General features: G+C 41.7%; 1 protein-coding gene across 2 annotated transcripts in view; it reads left to right on the top strand.

Annotated features, from left to right (window-relative positions):
- NALCN (sodium leak channel, non-selective) overlaps window positions 1–22,417 on the top strand; it is a 759,765-nt gene that overhangs the window by 583,614 nt on the left and 153,734 nt on the right. For both annotated transcript variants that reach the window (XM_044284936.1, XM_044284935.1), the window contains one exon: window positions 20,555–20,691. In XM_044284936.1, coding sequence (XP_044140871.1) covers window positions 20,555–20,691 — 137 coding nt within the window. The remainder of the gene's footprint in view (window positions 1–20,554; window positions 20,692–22,417) is intronic.

The raw sequence follows: 22,417 nt of genomic DNA, 5'->3' as shown, positions 1-22,417 counted from the left end.
CTGCTTATCAATACAGACTATTATAGATAGATAGATAGATAGATAGATAGATAGATAGATAGATATATGTAAAAAAGGCCAAGGCAGCACTCAGATATCCGTAAAAAAAAGGTTATTTTAATCACCCATGTGGAAACAGCAACGTTTCACCTCACTCCATGGAGCCTTTGTCAAGCCATGTACTCTCCTCATCCTCTCTCTTATAGGAAAAGACATCAGGGTTAGCAGCATCTAATGTTATATCCATGATGGTGGTGCAAAGCTTCTCAGATCCAGACAATATATATAAAAAAGTCGATGAGCAGCACACAAATCCAAAGCGGTGCAATTACTTGAAACAGACCAAGGACCTGATCCTATTAGATATATGTAAAAAAGGCCAAGGCAGCACTCAGATATCGGTGAAAAAAGGGTATTTTAATCACCCATGTGGAAACAGCAACGTTTCAGCTCACTCCATGGAGCCTTTGTCAAGCCAGGTCCTTGGTCTGTTTCAAGGAATTGCACCGCTTTGGATTGTGTGCTGCTCATCAACTTTTTTATATAGATAGATAGATAGATAGATAGATACTGAAATTAAAAAGGGGGAATGTCAGCATTGTCTAGAAAAAAGCAATCAGGTGCAACATCCCTAAAAGGGGATAAGCAGACCCCAATATAGACACTCCAGACAAACTGGGAGCACTCCAAAAAAATTAAAGTTTTGGCTCAGCAATAGAGCCTTCCTCATACGTCGCATTTTCCTTATGGGTGAATAAAACTTTTTTTCATAATTTTTTTTAGATAGTTGATAGCTTCTCTACTTACTCCTGATCCCTGCATACCTAGAAAACTTCCCCATAGAAGTCAATGAGTTCCCCTCCTGTCCACTGTGTCTTCGGTCCACGTGGCTGCTGTAAAGCATATCTGTAACTTAAATTTTTTCAGGAATCATGTTCAGGAATTACAATAAAAAATCTACAATCATAAAATTTAAAACAGAAAAGGGGTTCTGTCTTGCAATGTGGTTTTCACAGGCAGAAAAAATTATAGGTGACACTTTCCTTTTTTTTTATTAATTAGTTAATTTTGTCATTTATAAAAAAAAAAAGGAAAGATTAGTGATGAAAGGGAAAGAAACAATTAACACATACAAAGTTTTAAGGTATCATACTCTAGATACATAAATGATAATGAGATGGTCATTTCTTCTATTTTTTTTTTTTATAAATAGTTTATTGTTTAATAAAAAAAGAAAGGAGCATACATTCAATCCAATCCCATTAACAACATGATTACAATTTTATTACACGAGAAAAAGTACACAGTAAAACATACGAATCATATAATTGATAATAACTTTTCCTCAAGTCAGAGACTTTAATCTCCTCTACTTTTCCCCATAAATTATCATCCAGATACTGATATCATTGATAGTCCCTTTGACTTCTGACAGGGTACACTCCAGCACCATATTCCAAAGATTTATTCCCCCCTATCCCCCCTTCCCCCCTACCACCAGCCTGTTATTATCGCAGGAGCCAACTGAGGTCATCCACTCGGGTCTAGGAGTACACCATACCAGAGAATTCTGATCCATTCTGCCCATATCTGTTCCCATTGTCTAAGCTGTTTTTTCTCCCAAAATAATACACGTTCATAATTCTTTATCCTGTTCACTGATTGTCTCCACTCCTCAAACTCAGGGTAATTTTCTGATCCGCATTGTTTAACTTTCTTATTACTCTTGCAATTAATAGTTCTTTAAACCACATTATATTTTCCTTCTTATGCCCTTTATCCATGGGGAGGAATCCTAATATTGCAAGTTCTATTCCTACCGCAGGTTCCCCTCCATCCTCCTACCCATCTCCTCAAATATCTTACCCCAATATTTTTGAATAATCGGGCATCTCCATTTAAGATAATTAAAATCTGCTTGTTCATGTTGGCATTTTATAGGGGTTATCCTATGACTAATTAAAAAAATGAATCATACATTATATAGTACATGACGATCTCTTTCTAACAAAGCTAGAACCAGCCCAGTACCTCACATGGAACCAGAGCTCTCCCCATTCATTGCTCTGCTAGATTTATATCAAGCTGACAGCTCAAGGGTAGTGTCTTTTCTGCTGCAGCTAAGGGGGCGTGTCTCCGCTCTTCCTATTACAGCTCTATTAATGAGGGTGGTAGACTTCCTACTTCCTTAGATTTATTCAAAACTTGATACAGATATGGTAACACCACCTCCCCATATTGCCTATAAATTTCAAATGGGAATTTATCTGAGCTCGGGGAGGAATTCCCCAGAATATCTCTTACAGCTTCTATTAAATCACATAACTATATGGGGAAATTAAGTGTTTCTCTTTCCTCATCCGCTAAAACTGGTATATCTATCATGTTTATATATGAATCTATTTCCTCATCTTTCCCTCCCACCTCAGATTAATATAATGTCGACAAACTCCCGCCTAATAAATTCCCGGTTATAAATTATATTACCATCCTTCATCTTAATGCAACTGATTTTATTATTCCCTTTTTGATTTTGTAAATAGAAGTCCAGGTTTCCCTGCTTCACAAAAATGTCTCTGCCTAAGAAAAAAAATGGTCGAGGCCATTTCCGTATCACCTCTATTTTGTTCACTTGGGGTTTGATGACTCCGCTCCGAATAAAATACCCCAGGTATTTCATTTCCTCTAACCCTATTGCACATTTATTTGGGTTAGCTGTTAGTGCAGCCTAGTTCACTACAGCCTGTACTTTTGATAGGTGACTTTCTCAGTCAGTACTGTGAATGACAATATTGTCCAGGTAAGTCGAAGTGTACCAACGATGTGGACGCAGCACAATGTCCATGAGTCGTTGAAAAGTCGCAGGGGTGCCATGCAGACCAAAGGGTAACACCTTATATTGGTACAGCCCCTCTGGTGTGATGAAGGCAGTTTTCTCTTTGGCAGCCTCCATCAAGGGTACCTAGTACCCTTTTGGTGAGGTCCAAAACAGAAAAATACCGGGCTTGGCCTAACCTCTCAATAAGCTCATCCACCCGAGGCATGGGATACGCATCAAACTTAGATACCTCGTTTAACTTTTGAAAATTGTTACAAAACCACAATGTCCTGTCCGGTTTGGGTATCAGTACTATAGGGCTGGTCCACTCACTTATAGACTCCTCGATGATGTCTAGTTTCAGCATTAGTTGTACTTCCTCAGAGATGGCTTGTCGCCGAGATGACAATGTCATGCTGGATTATGGAAGTGTGTCCAGGGAGGTCTGAGAACACATCTGTGTTCCTGCTGTCGAACTTCCTGGCCTCCTGAGTCTGTTTAGAGGAGAGACTGTCAGCAATCTTCACTGTGGCAACCATTTCCCTTACATCAGACTTAGGGGCCGAAACGTCTCCCCCTAGAAAGCACAGCCGCGGGCTATCGTCAGTACTGGTCTCCCTATCCTTCCACAGTTTAAGTAAATTCACATGGTGCACCTGCTCTGTCTTTCGCCCCCCTGGCTGGTGTGCCTTGTAGTTCACATCTCCAACTTTCTCGAGTACCTCGTAGGGACCCTGCCACCTAGCCAGGAACTTACTGTCCATGGTCGGTACCAGAACCAAAACCCAATCACCCGGGTTAAAGATCTGGACCCAAGCCTGACGATTATAGCTGCCTCCATATGCTCCCTAAGAAGAGGCAACACTGTCTCTATCCTTTCTTGCATCTTGGTAACATACTCAAAAACACTTTTTATACGGAGTAGGTTGTTGTTCCTATGCCTTATTGGCTAGATCCAAGAGACCGCGAGGATGTCTGTCATATAGCAGTTCGAAGGGCGAGAACCCAGTAGAGGCCTGGAGTACCTCTCGCACTGCGAACATGAGATAGAGCAGAAGAAGGTCCCAGTCCTTCCCATCTTTAGACACCACCCTTTTCAACATATTTTTTAATGTTTGGTTAAACCTTTCTACCAGACTGTACGTTTGCGGATGGCTAATGGACGTCCATAGCTGTTTTATGTGCACCAACTTACAGAGTTCCCTCATCGCCTGGGACATAAAAGGGGTCCCCTGATCGGTCAAAACCTCTTCAGGTAGTCCTACTTGGGAAAACCTCTCCATTAACTCCTTAGCTATGAGTTTGGCCAATGACAGTGGCACCGCCTCCGGGTACCGAGTGGTGTAGTCTAGGATAACTAAGATGTGTTGGTGCCCTCTGGCGGACTTCGGTACGGGGCCTATGAGATCCATAGCTATTCTGTAAAAGGTACCTCGATAATCGATAGAGAAACTAGGGGACTACAGAAATGTTGCTGGGGGCTAGTTATCTGGCAGGTCGGGCAAGATTTACGAAACCTCTCTGAATATGCTGGGCCAGTAAAACCGCTGTAGTATACAATCCTGTGTTTTCTGCAACCCCAGGTGACCCCCGAGAACATGCTGGTGGGCTATATCTAAGATGAGTTTGCAATAAGCCTTAGGGACCACCAACTGTTCAATATGCTCACCCCGTAGTTGGTTTACCCAATACAACATAACCTGATGAACCAAAAAACGAGGAAACACCGACTCGGCCCCAGGTTGTTGTGGTTCACCATCTACTATTAACACATTCTCCCAGGCTCGGGATAGGTTTGGGTCATGGTGTTGTGCGGTACCAAATTTATCCCCGGAGACATTGAGGTCTGCCAATTCAGGACCCGACGGCAAGTCCTCCACGTCTCCCACCATCACACTCAGCGGGGTTGTCTCCCCCTCTTCCACTGAAGTGGTGGTCACCCCTACTGCTGGCCCTTTGGCCTCGGGTTCCCAGGGTTGTGGTCTCCCCCCTGAGCAAGGCCACTCTGCTGGGTTTATCCCTGTCTCATGGGCATCGGTAATTGTCGTAGCAGGCCACAGGGCCGGGAAGTCTCTCCCTATTATGACTTCATAATGTAGATTTGTGGTGACAGCCACCTCGTGGGTCCATCTCCTGGCCACCGTGGTTAGAGACACCAGCGCGGTGGGGTAGTCTTTCGAGTCTCCGTGGATGCACATCACCGCAACTTTCCAGACAGTATACTCAGTAAACTGCACCAGGGTAGCCCTTACTATAGTCACCAGACCCCCCTGGGTCCAGCAGAGCCTCCGCTGGAGTGTCTCCCACTTCCACCTGGCACAAGTGATCTAGAGACTCTGGGGTACCTGTTTCACACAGCCTCCTGGCATATAACGAATGACAGTAGCCATAGTTAGTGTCTATGGGCTCAACCCGATGGGGACAGTCAGCCCTTACATGCCCAGGCTCCTGACACCGCCAGCAGACTATTGGAGCCAGGTCCGCTGTGGGTACATCCTGAGCGGGTTTTATCGGCTCAAATCTCCAGACTTGGGGTGGAGATTTCCAGGGTTTTCCGCCACCCCTCCTGACAGAACCCTCCTTTAGATTCCTGGTAGCTTCATAGCGTTCCACCAGGTCCACCATCTCAAGGGCATTGCCAGGAGACACCTGACCGATCCAGTGCTGGAGAGGGTATGGCAAAGTCCTCCATAACATACTGGGTAGCAAATGATCCAGCATAGCAATGGGACTCAGCACGTCAGGCTGTAGCCATTTTTGCAAGAGGTGAAGTAAGTTATAATACTGGGAACTTGCAGGCTCAGCCAGGTTCAAACCTCCACTGATGCACCCGCTGGGCCTGGACCAACACATTCACCCCCAGTCTTGCCAGAATCTCACCCTTGACTTTCTGGTAGTCAGCCGCTTGATCATCCGGCAAGTCGAAATAGACCCGCTGGGAATCGGATGCCAGGAACGGAGCGACGACCTCAGCCCACTGGTCTCGGTGTAGCTTCTCCATTGTGGCCACCTTCTTGTATATCGCCAGGTAGATTTCAACATCATCTGCAGGTGTCATCTTGGGGATCACCACACGGACCGCTTTCCGGGCATCGTGGATGCCCTGGGTTGCTCCTGCCGTCTGCAAAGCAATCACGTATTGTAGCAGCAGCTGGTTTGCTTCTTGCTGCTGCCTTTTAGCCTCCTACTGTTGCAGATTTGTTTCTTACTGCTGTTTGTTAGTCTCCACGAGGACCTTTATTACCGCCTCCATTTTGTGAAGGGTCACGGGTTGAAATTTAGCGGGTTTAATACAACCATGCCTGGTGAAAAAAACAACAACAATATATCAGCGCTTACGCCTGCCTCTCTGCGTTAGCCCACATCCTTCACCAATTGTGGGGATTCGCTCTGGTAATTGGGATAAGCGGGCGCAGTACAGACGTAAAATACAAGTTCATAATTCAAACTTCAGTGTTTATTCACACATGGTGCCAAAAACAAAACGTCACTTTTGCAGTGTTGGTGGTACTTCACACCCAATGGCAAGTTAATATAACAAAAAGTCACCTTCCTGGCAGTCCTGCCTCAGAAAGTCCAAATACAGGCGTTAGGCAGCCTGTTCCCCTGACACGGGTCTCATCTCTCCAGCGCAGCACAGGCCTCAGATACCAGCACACAGACATGGCTTCTGAACCCAGCTGCCTATTTAAGGACAGCCAGGTGCTGCCAAAACCCAGACCGGCACTTAAAATCCAGTCCAGTATTTGACATCACCTGGCTGTAAATCAGCACAGCAGCACATGCTGGGACGAAAATACCTGTTTTCCCAGACCAAAACTCTCACTGTGTCATAATATATACACTCAGTGTGTTGAAAGGCATGAATGTTATTCATACTGAGCCCATTTCTTTTTTATATAATCAATTTTCTCTAATATCAAATGAGTTTAAACTAAACCTACAATCACAGGAAGATGTTTAGTTACTAGATAAAAAACTGTTCTCCTTTTTATCTTATCCGCCAACCCTCTCACATTCCACATGAATACCCTATGTGTCATAACCATAAATTATAATACACAGTCATAAAAACCAGTCCCGAGTGAAACACCCTTTTCTACCATCTTTACCCTTAGTGGCTCCTGCGATAACTCCCTCCCACCCTCCCTTCCCTCTCCCTCTCCCCCTCCCCTTAACCCATCTTTATGGTTTACAAGGAAATACCACCTCATAAACCTTTTTCCATCTACCTCTCCACAGAGGTATAAACTCATAATCCCTTAATATCTAACTATTCCACTGCTTCTTCAGGTTCAGGGGAAAAAAAGACTTGTTCCTCAGATTCTCAGTTTTGCAGGGTATAACATGGAGTATTTCATTTTAGCCTGCATAAGTCTTCTTTTGATGTCTCGATATTCTCTACATTTATATCTACTGCAATTCTCTCTTTCTTCTCAACACCAAATCCCTGTCTTTTGAACACATCAGGCCAGATTTATCATTACACTTACATCTTAGGCTACTTTCACACTAGCGCTTGATCGGATCCGTTCTGAACGGATCCGATCAGATTAATGCAGACGGAGGCTCCGTTCAGTACGGATTCGTCTGCATTAATAACCTAGAAAAATTTCTAAGTGCGCAAGATGCCTGAGCGGATCCGTTCAGACCTTCAATGTAAAGTCAATGGGGGACGGATCCGCTTGAAGATTGAGCCATATGGTGTCATCTTCAAGCGGATCCGTTCCCATTGACTCACATTGTAAGTCTGAACGGATCCGCTCACCTTCGCACGGCCAGGCGGACAGCTGAACGCTGCAAGCAGCGTTCAGCTGTCCGCCTGGCCGTGCGGAGGCGAGCGGAGCGGAGGCAGAACGCCGCCAGACTGATGCAGTCTGAGCAGATCCGCTCCATTCAGACTGCATCAGGGCTGGACGGAGGCGTTCGGGTCCGCTCGTGAGCTCCCTCAAACGGAGCTCACGAGCGGACCGACGAACGCTAGTGTGAAAGTAGCCTTACTCCACTTTTACATATGTCCAAAGTCACTTTTGTGGTTTGCCGGTAGCAGTTTATCCTTCAGTAAGCGGCTTTACAAAAGTCGCACGTGTTTATGAAAAAGTTGCATGTTCTATTAAAAAGTCGTATAAGATAAGCCTGGTCCTCAGTGGAGTGAACTGGTGCAATTTGTGCGCAATTTCTGGGGACTTTTTAAAATTGTGGCAATAGTAAATCTGTCTAGAGAAGAAAACACGGCCACTTTCAGAAAACTGGCAAGCATAGCGCAGAGCCAATAAATAAATTTCACTCCATTATTTTGACTTGAGCAAATGATAAATCTGGGCCATCATCATTGGCAGAATTGCTCTAAGAGGGCTCCCAGCAGGTGGTTTATTAGTTGGAATCCTATGGGCACGTTCCACCACCAACCATGGGGATAGGTATTCAGAACCAATTACCTCTATCAACCACTTTTGGATAAACTCTGCTGGGTCATCTTTCTCTATTCCTTTTAGGGAAGCCCACTACACGAGTATTATATCTCCGCGCCCTATCCTCTAAATATGTGAGCTTCTCTTTCAACACCTTTTTATCAGATTCCATTTCATCCATTCTTTTATTAATTCTAACCACCTCCTCTTTCACGTCTCTGATAGCTATTTCTTCCTCCCTAATCCTATCCCACATTTTATTCACTTCATTTTTTATCAGGGTAATATCATTTTGAACGAAGGAATCTTTTACTGTTAAATCTACCAAGTATTGATTGGATTTATTCACTGCACATAGTACATCTTCCACTTTGGTAGTATACCTAATACACTACGTGCAGAATTATTAGGCAAATGAGTATTTTGACCACATCATCCTCTTTATGCATGTTGTCTTACTCCAAGCTGTATAGGCTCGAAAGCCTACTACCAATTAAGCATATTAGGTGATGTGCATCTCTGTAATGAGAAGGGGTGTGGTCTAATGACATCAACACCCTATATCAGGTGTGCATAATTATTAGGCAACTTCCTTTCCTTTGGCAAAATGGGTCAAAAGAACGACTTGACAGGCTCAGAAAAGTCAAAAATAGTGAGATATCTTGCAGAGGGATGCAGCACTCTTAAAATTGCAAAGCTTCTGAAGCGTGATCATCGAACAATCAAACGTTTCATTCAAAATAGTCAACAGGGTCGCAAGAAGCGTGTGGAAAAACCAAGGCGCAAAATAACTGCCCATGAACTGAGAAAAGTCAAGCGTGCAGCTGCCAAGATGCCACTTGCCACCAGTTTGGCCATATTTCAGAGCTGCAACATCCCTGGAGTGCCCAAAAGCACAAGGTGTGCAATACTCAGAGACATGGCCAAGGTAAGAAAGGCTGAAAGACGACCACCACTGAACAAGACACACAAGCTGAAACGTCAAGACTGGGCCAAGAAATATCTCAAGACTGATTTTTCTAAGGTTTTATGGACTGATGAAATGAGAGTGAGTCTTGATGGGCCAGATGGCTGGATTGGTAAAGGGCAGAGAGCTCCAGTCCGACTCAGACGCCAGCAAGGTGGAGGTGGAGTACTGGTTTGGGCTGGTATCATCAAAGATGAGCTTGTGGGGCCTTTTTGGGTTGAGGATGGAGTCAAGCTCAACTCCCAGTCCTACTGCCAGTTTCTGGAAGACATCTTCTTCAAGCAGTGGTACAGGAAGAAGTCTGCAAGGTAAGAAAAACATGATTTTCATGCAGGACAATGCTCCATCACACGCGTCCAAGTACTCCACAACGTGGCTGGCAAGAAAGGGTATAAAAGAAGAAAATCTAATGAGATGGCCTCCTTGTTCACCTGATCTGAACCCCATTGAGAACCTGTGGTCCATCATCAAATGTGAGATTTACAAGGAGGGAAAACAGTACACCTCTCTGAACAGTGTCTGGGAGGCTGTGGTTGCTGCTGCACGCAATGTTGATGGTGAACAGATCAAAACACTGACAGAATCCATGGATGGCAGGCTTTTGAGTGTCCTTGCAAAGAAAGGTGGCTATATTGGTCACTGATTTGTTTTTGTTTTGTTTTTGAATGTCAGAAATGTATATTTGTGAATGTTGAGATGTTATATTGGTTTCACTGGTAAAAATAAATAATTGAAATGGGTATATATTTGTTTTTTGTTAAGTTGCCTAATAATTATGTACAGTAATAGTCACCTGCACACACAGATATCCCCCTAAAATAGCTAAAACTAAAAACAAACTAAAAACTACTTCCAAAAATATTCAGCTTTGATATTAATGAGTGTTTTGGGTTCATTGAGAACATGGTTGTTGTTCAATAATAAAATTAATCCTCAAAAATACAACTTGCCTAATAATTCTGCACTCCCTGTATATAAAGCTGAGTGTATGTATGTGTGTGTGTATATATGTCCGCTAAAGAAATCCGCACCGTCGCATTTACAATCACAAAATTTGGCATCGGGTCTCAGCTCTCTAGCACCGACCGTTCCTTAGATATTCCCAAAAATGCAAATATGGCACATCACATGACCTACATTAGCCAATAGAAGCCCGCAGGTCTTTCTCTTTATAGCCCAACTGCCATACACACAGTCACATGTCCCTTATCAGCCAATAGAAGCTTGCAGGTCCTCAGTCTCCACATACACACAGTTTTACATCAGGTTTCCATAACAACCCAGCCATTTTTCTTCACTGCTACAGGTCAGCTTTAAAGGGGCAGGGCGCTGTGGATGACACTGTTAAGGGAGCGGAGTGCTGTGGAGGTCACAGTTCAGGGGTCAGGTAGGGTGGCCATTCAGGCCACCCTCAAAAGACGGACATAAAAACCCCACCCCCGGGTCCCGCTAAGCCACACCCCTGATCTGTTTAGGCCACACCCCATCCCACTCCGCTGCCGACATGGATTTTAAAAATAAAGGTAAAAATCTACTTCTGTCAGCTGCAGGGGTGGGAGGGATGGTGACTTTTTCACTGCAGCTCATGCTCCAATAGCACAGTGCTGCTGTCTGAGAGTGAGCTGTTCAAAAGAACATCCCTGTGCGCAGGGCCTGGACAGAGGACAGGGAGTCTGAAAGCCAGACTGTCCGGCCTAAAACCAGACCTCTGGCCACTCTAGGGGCAGGCTGCTGTGGAGGTAACAGAAAAGGGGACGGTCCGTTATGGAGGTCAGTGTTAAGGGGCAGATTGCTGTATAGACCACTATTAAGGGGACGGGGTGTTGTGGAAAACACTGTTAAGGAGATGGGGTACTGTGGAAGTCATTAATAAAGAAGCGGCCACTGCCGAGGTCACTGTTAAAGGGGTGGGCTGCTATGGAGGTCACTGATAATGGGGCGGGATGCTGTGGAGGTCACTGTTAAGGGGACAGGGAACTGTAGAGCTCATAGTTAAGGGCACAGTTAAGGAGACAGTCACTTTTAATTGGCGGGTTATTGTGGAAATCACTGTTAAAGGGATGGGGTACTGTAGATGTCACAGATGTCACAGTTTTAGTGGATGCTGTCGATATCTTTTAACGACACACAAACACATTAAATCAAATAGATGAAGTATACCTGTGAGAAGCCGGGTCCTTCTGCTAGTCAATCTTATTTATCTTTATATCCAACCCCTCCTTTTTACTCTGGAGATTCTCATGACCCCTTTCTCGGGGTTCCCCGATATTATTTTGATCACCGCCATCCTCCTTTCCTTCCATATATCCCTGGTTCTTCTGTGCCATTGTGGCGGGGATTTCAGAAATGTATCCATCTTTGTTAAAGGGCTATTTTTTAAATAGTTTAAATAAGGTCAAATATCCCACTAATCACCCACCAATGATCAATATCAATTCATACAGAGATTAATTCATATTCTTGATGACATAATCCAGATAAGCTACCCCTATTACATAATATCCAATGAATATCCCAAATATACATCAATCCTGATTAATCAACTCATCACCTTAACCCCTTAAGGACCGAGGACGTACCGGTACGCCCTATTTCCCGAGTCCTTAAGGACCGAGGACGTACCGGTACGTCCTGACTTTAAAATCGGCATTCCGGCGCCGCAGGGGTTAATTTGAACAGGATGCCGGCTGAAATCATTCAGCCGGCATCCTGTTAAAATGCCAGGGGGGGTCATTTGACCCCCCCCCCCGTGTCGGCGATCGCAGCAAACCGCAGGTCAATTCAGACCTGCGTTTTGCTGCGCTTTTTGCAGTTTCTGATCCCCGCGGTCCCTGACCGCGGGGATCAGAAGCTTTAGAGTTCCTAAAATCGATATAGTACACCCCCCCTGCACCCCTGCATGATTTGATGGCGGCGGGCGGTGCAGGGGGGTGTCGCAGGCGGTGGGGGCGTTGCGGGAGGCGGGCGGTGCGGCAGGCGGGATCACGATCCCCCGCCCGCCTCCCATTGCGTAATCGTTGGTGTACAGTGGGTATACCAGGGTGCCAGCACATTGCTGGCACCCTGGTATAAACGGCTGACATCGTTGATGCGATGTCAGCCGTTTAACCCTTTCCATACAGCGGTCCGTACGGACCGCTGTATGGAAAAGGTTAACAGTAAGAGGGAGCTCCCTCCCTCTCCGATCGGGGGGCTGCTGTGCCTTTGCAGCCCCCCGATGGGAGAGGGAGAGAGCCCCCAGACAGCCCCCCGACACCCCAGTCCTCACCCTTCCCCGTCTGCGAAGTTGTGGCAGACGGGGAAGGTTCCCATGGCAACAGGACGCCTGCTCAGGCGTCCTGCTGTCCATGGTGCTGAACAGATCTGTGCTGAAAGCATAGATCTGTTCAGTGTAAGTAAAATACAGTACAGATACCTATATAGGTTCTGTACTGTATTTTACAGACATCAGACCCACTGGATCTTCAAGAACCAAGTGGGTCTGGGTCAAAAAATAAGTGAAAAAAGTTAAGATTAAAAAAAAAAAACATTTATCACTGAATAAAAATTAAAAAAATAAAATAAACTACACATATTAGGTATCGCCGCGTCCGTAACGACCTGATCTATAAAACGGTCATGTTACTTTCCCCGCACAGTGAACGCCATAAAAATAAAAAAATAAAAACTATGAGAAAATTGAAATTTTGCCCACCTTACTTCCCCAAAAAAGTAATAAAAGTGATCAAAAAAGTCGCATGTACGCCAAAATAGTACCAATCAAACCGTCATCTCATCCCGCAAAAAATGAGACCCTACTCAAGATAATCGCCCAAAAACTGAAAAAACTATGGCTCTTAGACTATGGAAACACTAAAACATCATTTTTTTTTTTTCAAAAATAAAATCATTGTGTAAAACCTACATAAATAAAAATAAAGTATACATATTAGGTATTGCCGCGTCCGTATGGACCGGCTCTATAAAAATATCACATGACCTAACTCCTCAGGTGACCACCGTAAAAAAAATAAAAATAAAACTGTGTAAAAAAAGCAATTTTTTGCCATCTTACGTCACAAAAAGTGTAATAGCAAGCGATCAAAAAGTCATATGCACCCCAAAATAGTGCCAATCAAACTGTCATCTCATCCCGCAAAAAATTAGACCCTACTCAAGATAATCGCCCAAAAACTGAAAAAACTATGGCTCTCGGACTATGGAGACACTAAACAATTTTTTGGTTTTAAAAATGAAGTTATTGTATAAAACTTACATAAATAAAAAAAATTGTATACATATTAGGTATCGCTGCGTCCGTGACAACCTGCTCTATAAAATTACCACGTGATCTAACCTGTCAGATGAATGTTGTAAATAACAACAAAAAAAACGTGCCAAAAAAGCTATTTCTTGTTACCTTGTCGCACAAAAAGTGTAATATAGAGCAACCAAAAATTATATGTACCCTAAACTAGTACCAACAATACTGCCACCCTATTCCGTACTTTCTAAAATGGGGTCACTTTTTTGGAGTTTCTACTCTGGGGGTGCATCAGGGGGGCTTCAAATGGGACATGGTGTCAAAAAACCAGTCCAGCAAAATCTGCCTTCCAAAAACCGTATGGCATTCCTTTCCTTCTGCGCCCTGCCGTGTGCCCGTACAGCGGTTTACAACCACATATGAGGTGTTTCTGTAAACTACAGAATCAGGGCCATAAATAATGAGTTTTGTTTGGCTGTTAACCCTTGCTTTGTAACTGGGAAAAAAATATTAAAATGGAAAATCTGCCAAAAAAGTGAAATTTTGAAATTGTATCTCTATGTTTCATTAAATCTTGCGCAACACCTAAAGGGTTAACAAAGTTTGTAAAATCAGTTTTGAATACCTTGAGGGGTGTAGTTTCTTAGATGGGGTTACTTTTATGGAGTTTCTACTCTAGGGGTGCATCAGGGGGCTTCAAATGGGACATGGTGTCAAAAAAACTGTCCAGCAAAATCTGGCTTCCAAAAACCATACAGCGCACCTTTCACTCTACGCCCCGCTGTGTGGCCGTACAGTAGTTTACGGCCACATATGGGGTGTTTCTGTAAACGGCAGAGTCAGGGCAATAAAGATACAGTCTTGTTTGGCTGTTAACCCTTGCTTTGTTAGTGGAAAAAATGGGTTAAAATGGAAAATTAGGCAAAAAAATGAAATTCTCAAATTTCATCCCCATTTGCCAATAACTCTTGTGCAACACCTAAAGGGTTAACGAAGTTTGTAAAATCAGTTTTGAATACCTTGAGGGGTGTAGTTTATAGAATGGGGTCATTTTTGGGCGGTTTCTATTATGTAAGCCTCGCAAAGTGACTTCAGACCTGTAGTGGTCCCTAAAAATTGGGTTTTTGTAAATTTCTGAAAAATTTCAAGATTTGCTTCTAAACTTCTAAGCCTTGTAACATCCCCAAAAAATAAAATATCATTCCCAAAATAATTCAAACATGAAGTAGACATATGGGGAATGTTAAGTCATCACAATTTTTGGGGGTATTACTATGTATTACAGAAGTAGAGAAACTGAAACTTTGAAATTTGCTAATTTTTCTAAATTTTTGGTAAATTAGGTATTTTATTATGCAAAAAAATTAATTTTTTTTACTTTATTTTACCAGTGTCATGAAGTACAATATGTGACGAAAAAACAATCTCAGAATGGCCTGTATAAGTAAAAGCGTTTTAAAGTTATCAGCACTTAAAGTGACACTGGTCAGATTTGCTAAAAATGGCCTGGTCCTTAAGGTGAAAATGAGCCTGGTCCTTAAGGGGTTAAATAGCAGGGGAAGAATCAGCCAGTCTTTACCACACAAAGTCCTTATATATTGAAATTATTTCTTCTCCGTGTATTACCTATCTTTAATACCTTAATTCATAACCAGTCCATTAGAGGTAAAGTCTCACCTTGCCATTTACAAAAAATAAAATACTTTTTGTGCTATTTCCGAGTTCTTATACAACGATATCCTTAAAGATGTAAGAGAGAGAAAGACCTGCTCCTTTATAATGCACCGTAATACCTCTAAATAATTAATATCCTACATTTAATAACATGATCTAATATATCAATAAATTTAATAAGAAAAAAAAGTCGATCCATAATTAATAATGTCCAATCAATATCCCATGATTACTTTTAAAAATCAAATTTCATTAGTGGTCACATCAAGTAGGGAACAAATAAATAACCGCACTCAGCCACACCAGCTCCTTGTCTATTAGATTATATTAAATATGTAGTATCTTCTCCATATATACTAAGACTATAAGCCTTAACTCTCCAGCGTCCGTTAAAACAGGATTCAACTTTGGAGTTTTCTGACAGTTCAAAGCTCCAATCCAAAAAAGGAGAAAAAGAGAAAGAAAAAAAAGACAGTAGAAGTAAGAGGTAGCAGTGCTCCTTTATGACCCTTTCTAATATGCTAAATATATGGACCCACGCTTTCTCTGACAACCTGCAAGTACCTCCAAGTCCCCATTTTTCAAAAACATGAGTTCCCGTATGCTATTTAGGTCTCAGGCCGCCACCTCACCACCAGAGCAAAACAAGCTAGCAGTCTAAATAATGACATGTAACCAAAAAAATACTCTTTGTGCACCTCAAACTCATGCCAGCAACACCGTTTAGGTATAGAGTGGTAGTAATTTTCTGTGGTGTACCAATCCTTATAGGTTCACACTTCCTCCAGCAGACCACCAACCTTCCAACTTCTCACGCTCTAAGGGGGACCGACTCCTTGGACGCACATAGATCGCATAGATCATATTTCTCCAGTCAGTCTGGTCAGCTGCGCCATTGGCTCACTACAATTATACCATACACAATTATTTGACTTGCCTGATGTTGCTGGGATGAAAGCAGCCATGTTTTTACCTTTTCTATTAATGAATACATAATACAGTAGGTATGTAGTCAGCACAAGAGATCAATATTTGTCACAGTTTGGGACCCTTTTGTTTTTCTCAACATTGACAAAATGTGAACTATGTGGGAACTATTTGTACTGTGTGTCTTGATTTCTATGGCTACTTAAATGGGCATAAATGATAAGTATGTTGTAAGATATTAAGTAATTTCTAACAAACATTTATCTCTATCTACAGGATAGGAATACATGTTGGATTGGCGGGGGAATATACATTGTACTGTACTGTACATTTGTTACATATATGTTGATTTTAGATAGAGAATATATTAGTCTAAGTAAAGATTTGCTGAGTTCTCCTGCCATTCGAATATATTTGATACATGTGTGGTTCCCTATGAATTAAAGGAAGTAAACTAATTGATTTGCCTGTTCGGTATTAGAGTGCTACTACATGTAGCATCTGCCGCTTGGCCCTGTAGTGGCCACAGTTCAGCCAACACCAGTAGGGCTGCACATATTATTCATTAAATAAGTGGTAACTTCTAACAGTTTAATAATGGCCACATGGTTTGCAGAAAACAAACACTCTGCTGATGATAATGAGTTACCACTTCTTTCAATAGCAATCTGCCAGACCTGCACCTCCTGGCATCATTGTGGTCGCTACATCAGTTGGCAATAGTAAAAATAAATAAAAACTCTAAAGGGTTGTCCAGCCTTTATTTTAATATGTTTACATAGGGCATGAGAGAGTAGGTAGATGAGCATATTAACATTTTAGCACAATAATTCAACATATTTACATAAGTTAATGTTTTGTTTTAAGAAAACATCTTAGCTTTTTTGAAGCTGTAAAGGCTGTGTACACCTTTGGTGGCATTTTTTTTATTATTGCATTGTACTCATTTTGAGCTAAATTATTTATTTATTTTTGTCTTCAGTAAAAATAATTTGCTGTTTTCCCTGCACCGCACCAAGTAGCTGGTTCTAATTTTTTTCTCTGCTTCGTCAGGCTCCTTAACTCTGATCTCCGACCTTATAAACACTCATTATAGCTCAATTTTTATCTTACTGAGCAGAATCTGTCTTAAAAAAGTGTTTATGACCTTTTAGAAATTTAAAGATTAGGGTTATTAGATGACCAGCACAAAGTGAAACTGAAAGAACCATTCACAGAGCTAGAATAACAGTTGACCCTTTGTGACAGAATGGCTCAATATTTGCAATAAAGACCAACTGAAAAAATTACTTTTATCCCAAACTGAGTAAAATGCAATCCTAAAAACAAATTGCCCCTTGAAGCTGTACATAGCCTTTAACATTTTTCTTGATTTTCTGATTCAGATTCGCAGCTCTTATACTAAATGAAGCTTTGTCACCTCTGGAGACTAAACCTTTTTTTCAGTATATGTAAGGAAAAATTCAACAATAAGCTCACAGTGCTGCTGTATCTAGTTAGATATTAGGGCAATAACAGTGATTTTATGTAACATATTGCTATATCCTGCACCTGTTTTAAATGGAACCAAGGCATTGAAAGAGAAACTGTGCATTTACAACAAGGCCATTGTTTCTGTCTAGGTCAGGGATCAGCAAACTTCAGCACTCCAGCTTCTGTGAAACTGCAACTCCTAGCATTCACACAGGGCTGTTTCACACAAGCGGATGCCGTGTGTGACATCCGCTGCGTGAATGACAGTCAAGACCCGATGCGGACTGCAGAAGCACGGAGCATTAACCATGATTGATAATGCTCTGTGCCTCTATGTGATCTCTTTACTACGAAATCACAGTGACAACTTTATCTCGCTGTGATTTCGTAGTGAAGAGGTCACAGAGAGGTACGGAGCATTATCAGTCATGTTAATGCTCCATGCTTCTGCTGTCTGCATCGGGTCTTGGCTGTCATTCACGCAGCGGATGTCACGCACGGCATCCGCTCGTGTGAAACAGCCCTTACTCAGATTGTTCTTGTAGCGCTCATAGAATTGAAAGGAGGATTCTGGGAGTTTTAGTTTGAGAACAGCTGGAGTGCCACTGGTTGCTGATCCTTGATGTAGGTAGACAGCCAGTAGGTCCTCTTCTTGAAGGAAAAAGAAGGAAGTGGATAGTTACAAAGTACGAAGTACTGTCTTTTGATGTAGGGATTCTTGTTGCTCTAAAAAATAAAAAAAAATGAGAAACAATATAATATTTTTTAGTTTGCTACATTTTAATGGCTAACTAAAATAAATTATGTTATCAGGCAAGCTTTCGAGGCTCTCGGGTCCCTTCTTCAGGCCAGAGATGAAAAAATCTCAAACATGGATATACACAGGAAAGAAAAGAGAGGTGGAGTAATACATTGTAAAACATAAACAAACAGAGGAATGGTCTTGGAGAAAGGGTCATTAATTAGTATACAGATCAGCCATATGAAAGTTTGTCTCTGAGTTCAGAGAGAAGACAACCCCTTTCACTCCTTATATGTTATAGCAGGTCATAAAACCTTGTGACAAATTCAGTCCTGTGTTAAGTGTATCATAAATTTGTGTTCCCAAATTCTTCTATCCCTTTAGGGTTTGAAATGACCCTTTAATATTAGTACTTGGAGGTCTATAATGCTATGGCCAGGATCACCAAAATGTCTGGCAACAAACATGTCTTTTTCTCCTTTCTAGAATGACTGTGAGACCTTATCCTTGCTCTAAATGTTTGCCCTGTTTCCTTCACATAAAGACATTAAGTGCACATAATGAGGTACACCACATTAGATGCAGAAGACATGAATGTTCCAGGAATCTTATAGTCCTGCTAGGTGTTTTGGATTCGTATACCGTCTGTGGTTAGTATGTGTGAAAAGGTTTTGTAGCCCCTCACATTGCAGGGAAAAGTTCCTTTCTGTATATTGGAGGGTAGTAAACTCCTGATCTTCAGATTTTTTAAATTTGGTGGTTGTCTGAAGCATAGCATAGGAATGTCTGGAAATATTGTCCTGGGCAGATCATCTTTACTTAGAGTATTGTTTAGTTTTCTTCTGGTTTTTCTTAGTACCTTTAGTTGTGGGTTGTAGGTCACCATTAGAGCTACATGGTCTTTGCCTTCCCTTTGTTTATATTCGAGGAGTTGATTTCTGAGGATCCTGGTGACTCTGTTGATTTGGTCCTGAATTGTGTTAGGTGTGGCAGGCGCAGCACTATGAAGTGCCTTTTGCGCTGTGGCATTAGAAGGATTTTGATATCTCTGACCTTTTAATCTAACCAGACTGTCTATTACTCTAATTCCTCTAGCGCCGTTCTATAAAAACAGTAGGTTTAAAGAGCACACCAAATTCTTGAAATAACTTCTTTATTAACTTAGATTTTTCTTCATATATAACACTGCCGCCTCCGCAGCACATAGTCCATGTACAAAACACGTGTTGAATAAAGTATCATAAAATAGCGACATGCATAAGATGGTGGTTCAATTGTTCAATCTTGTCATTTAACATAAAATGGTGGATATATTTCGCTCGAGTATCTGTACTCTTACTTTAAGTTATTCAGGAATTTATGATATCCCTGAGAGGTATATCTGAGGTTAACCAATAGTTCACTTGCTCTACTTGGCTTGCAGTTTGCTCCATACAATTGCTTATGATCTGATATGAGCAGTTCACATTTGTATTTAAACTATTTAAAAAATAGCCCTCTAACAAAGATGGATACAATTCTGGAATCCCCACCAGGTAAGACCATAATGGAAGGGCCATGGGCTATGAGCGCTTTCATTGTGGCAAAGGGGTTAGGCTAAGGAATTGGCATTGGGGGGAGTTGTTTTAGTTTTCGCCTCAGGCAGCATAAAGGCTAGGTGCACCCCTGGGTCAACTTTGTGGTTGTTACTATAGGTCCCCCTTACTTTTGATTTGAGTGACAGTTTTTATCGCTATCCAAATTATATTGCAGAGTACCTGATAATAAATCATGCAGCATTTGATGAAGAGTTCTGTCATTTTCTATGGTTAATGAATAGTGATACATCTCTTCATATATATATACACTACAAGACTGTGTACAGGTTTTATTTTTACATTTGAGGATTTATAAAATAAATAATACTAATAATAAAGGGCTGTATTACTTTCATGTGGCATTTTAATAATAGTAATGTGTGTTGCTAGGAGAGGTACAGGAAGAAACAGCACAACATATACATTCCGCTGTCAATGCAAGCCAAGCATGCATTATCAAACTGCACATGCTGTACCTAAAGGTCTAGTAATGGTTATGACACAGCAACAACAAACATGTACTCTGAACATGGTAAATCTATGTATGGTATTGTGTGGTATCTATCATATGCACTGTGTTTTCTGCAATGCACTTTTAGTCTAGTACTGTAAACATAAGAAATGGATTTCTAATCTAGATGGTGAGTGGAAAATGTACCTTTGCTGCCATCTTCTGTCTGTTGTGGTCAGTGTCTCAGTATTTTCTCCATGCTTTTGTTTAGTTGAAACAAAGTGAAGCAAATGCTGACACCAAAGAAAAACTACCACTGCGTCTACGTATCTTTGAAAAATTTCCCAACAGGCCACAGATGGTAAAGATCTCCAAATTGCCTTCTGATTTCACCGTCCCAAAAATAAGGTAATTTTTTATTTGCTTGATTTTATGTTTTATACATTCATTGCCCAGGTTACATAACCAAGAGTCTCCTAGATTAATTTTAATTGTAGAGGTCCTTCGTCCAAAAGACTGGCTTACATAAAATATGATATGGCTTTGTGTTATAACATTGGAACTTTTACATGGGAGCTTCTTCCATTTAATACATGGGAAAACCAAGGTCATGCTGTTATGGATTGTAAGATCTTGCGGGCAGGGTCCTCTACCCGTCTGTACCATTCTCTTAATAATTTATTGTTCATTGTATTTTTATATTTGTGTAACCCTGTCTGGGTGTACAGAGCCATGGAATTAATGGCGCTTTAAAATAAATTATAATGATTATGCTCACCCTCCCAAATTTATTTGTGGCTTCTCAACCAAAGCCAGCTGTCTATGGAAAAGCGGGTGCAGTGCCCAGAATCCATTTACTATTATGTAGAGTGGTACTGTGTACAAGAGCATGCCTCACATAAGTGCTATAGGCCCTGAAATCACATGTACCAAAAATGAGACTTGCTGGCTAGGCAGAACATTCTAAACTAGTAAGCTGAAGGTAGCGACTCCTCTAAACTTTCTGATCATATTACATGGCACAATGGTGCCACTATGTTTGTTAACCATTGCCGTGCACCACAACAGTTGTCCATTTATCACAATAAAGCTGTTATCCAGTGAGTGTTTATTGGTCATTTAACACTACTGTTACTGTAATTTCAGACAATCAGCCTGCAGTTTTTTTTTTTTTTACAAGAGAGTAAGTGGAGCCATTCCATGGCTCTTTAACTAATCAGCATGCCACTGATTAGTCTGCCGAGCAGAAACTATAGTGTATATCAGAGAAGGGAGATGCAACTTCTCTCATCTGCTTAGAGTGGCAGGCATAATAAGTATAATAAAAGTCTGGAGCTACACAATATATTTGCATCACTGTCATTCAACACTCACTTTAGGTCACCAGATTATGATTTCATATGACTGCAACAACTAAGTTACTGAAGTGGCAGCGTAAAAAGTTAAAAAAGTAAAAATGAAAAAGTTAAAACAAGAAGATATTTTCCTTCCTCAAAGCTTTCCAAATAAGTATAAAATAATTAAAATGTTTAGAAAAAAATACAATTGCAGTAATGTTTCTATTTAAAATATACTTTGATTACATGGTGCTCAGTGGTCAGCAACTGGTGCCCTGCATCTCTGAGGTCCTAGGTTCGAATCTGACCAAGGACAGCATCTGCAAGGAGTTTCTCCCTGTGTTTGTGTAGGTTTCCTTCGGGTACTTCTGTTTCCTCCCACACTCTTAAGACATACTGATAGGAAACTTAGATAGTGAGCTCCACTGGCAACAGTAAGTGAAGATAATGTCTGTAAAGAGCAGTGGAATATGTCAGCGCTATATAAGTGAGTAAATAAATAAACATTCCTTCTAATGTAAAAAAGGAACATTTTTTGTGTGGTAAAGTTCTGGAGGGGGTGTATATCTCGCCCAGAATGCCCAGCAGAGTGAGTTAAAAGGGAATCCAGAAAGTTATGTTGTCACAGCATAGTATAGTTTGCTGAGACAGGTTATTTACTTTGTTCTGGGTTGTTTTTTTGGACTGGTAAGTAGGTTTGGTAGAGGGACCTTCCAGTCTACGCTCTTATTCCAACATTGCTAATCTCCCTAGCCTGAAAAGATCCCAGACAGGGCCGGCTCCAGGTTCATGTGGGC

Source organism: Bufo gargarizans, chromosome 3 (genome assembly GCF_014858855.1).
Source record: "Bufo gargarizans isolate SCDJY-AF-19 chromosome 3, ASM1485885v1, whole genome shotgun sequence".
In the NCBI taxonomy this organism is placed as follows: domain Eukaryota; kingdom Metazoa; phylum Chordata; class Amphibia; order Anura; family Bufonidae; genus Bufo; species Bufo gargarizans.
Note: the sequence above shows the minus strand (reverse complement) of the source record. Positions and strands in the feature narration are given on the sequence as shown.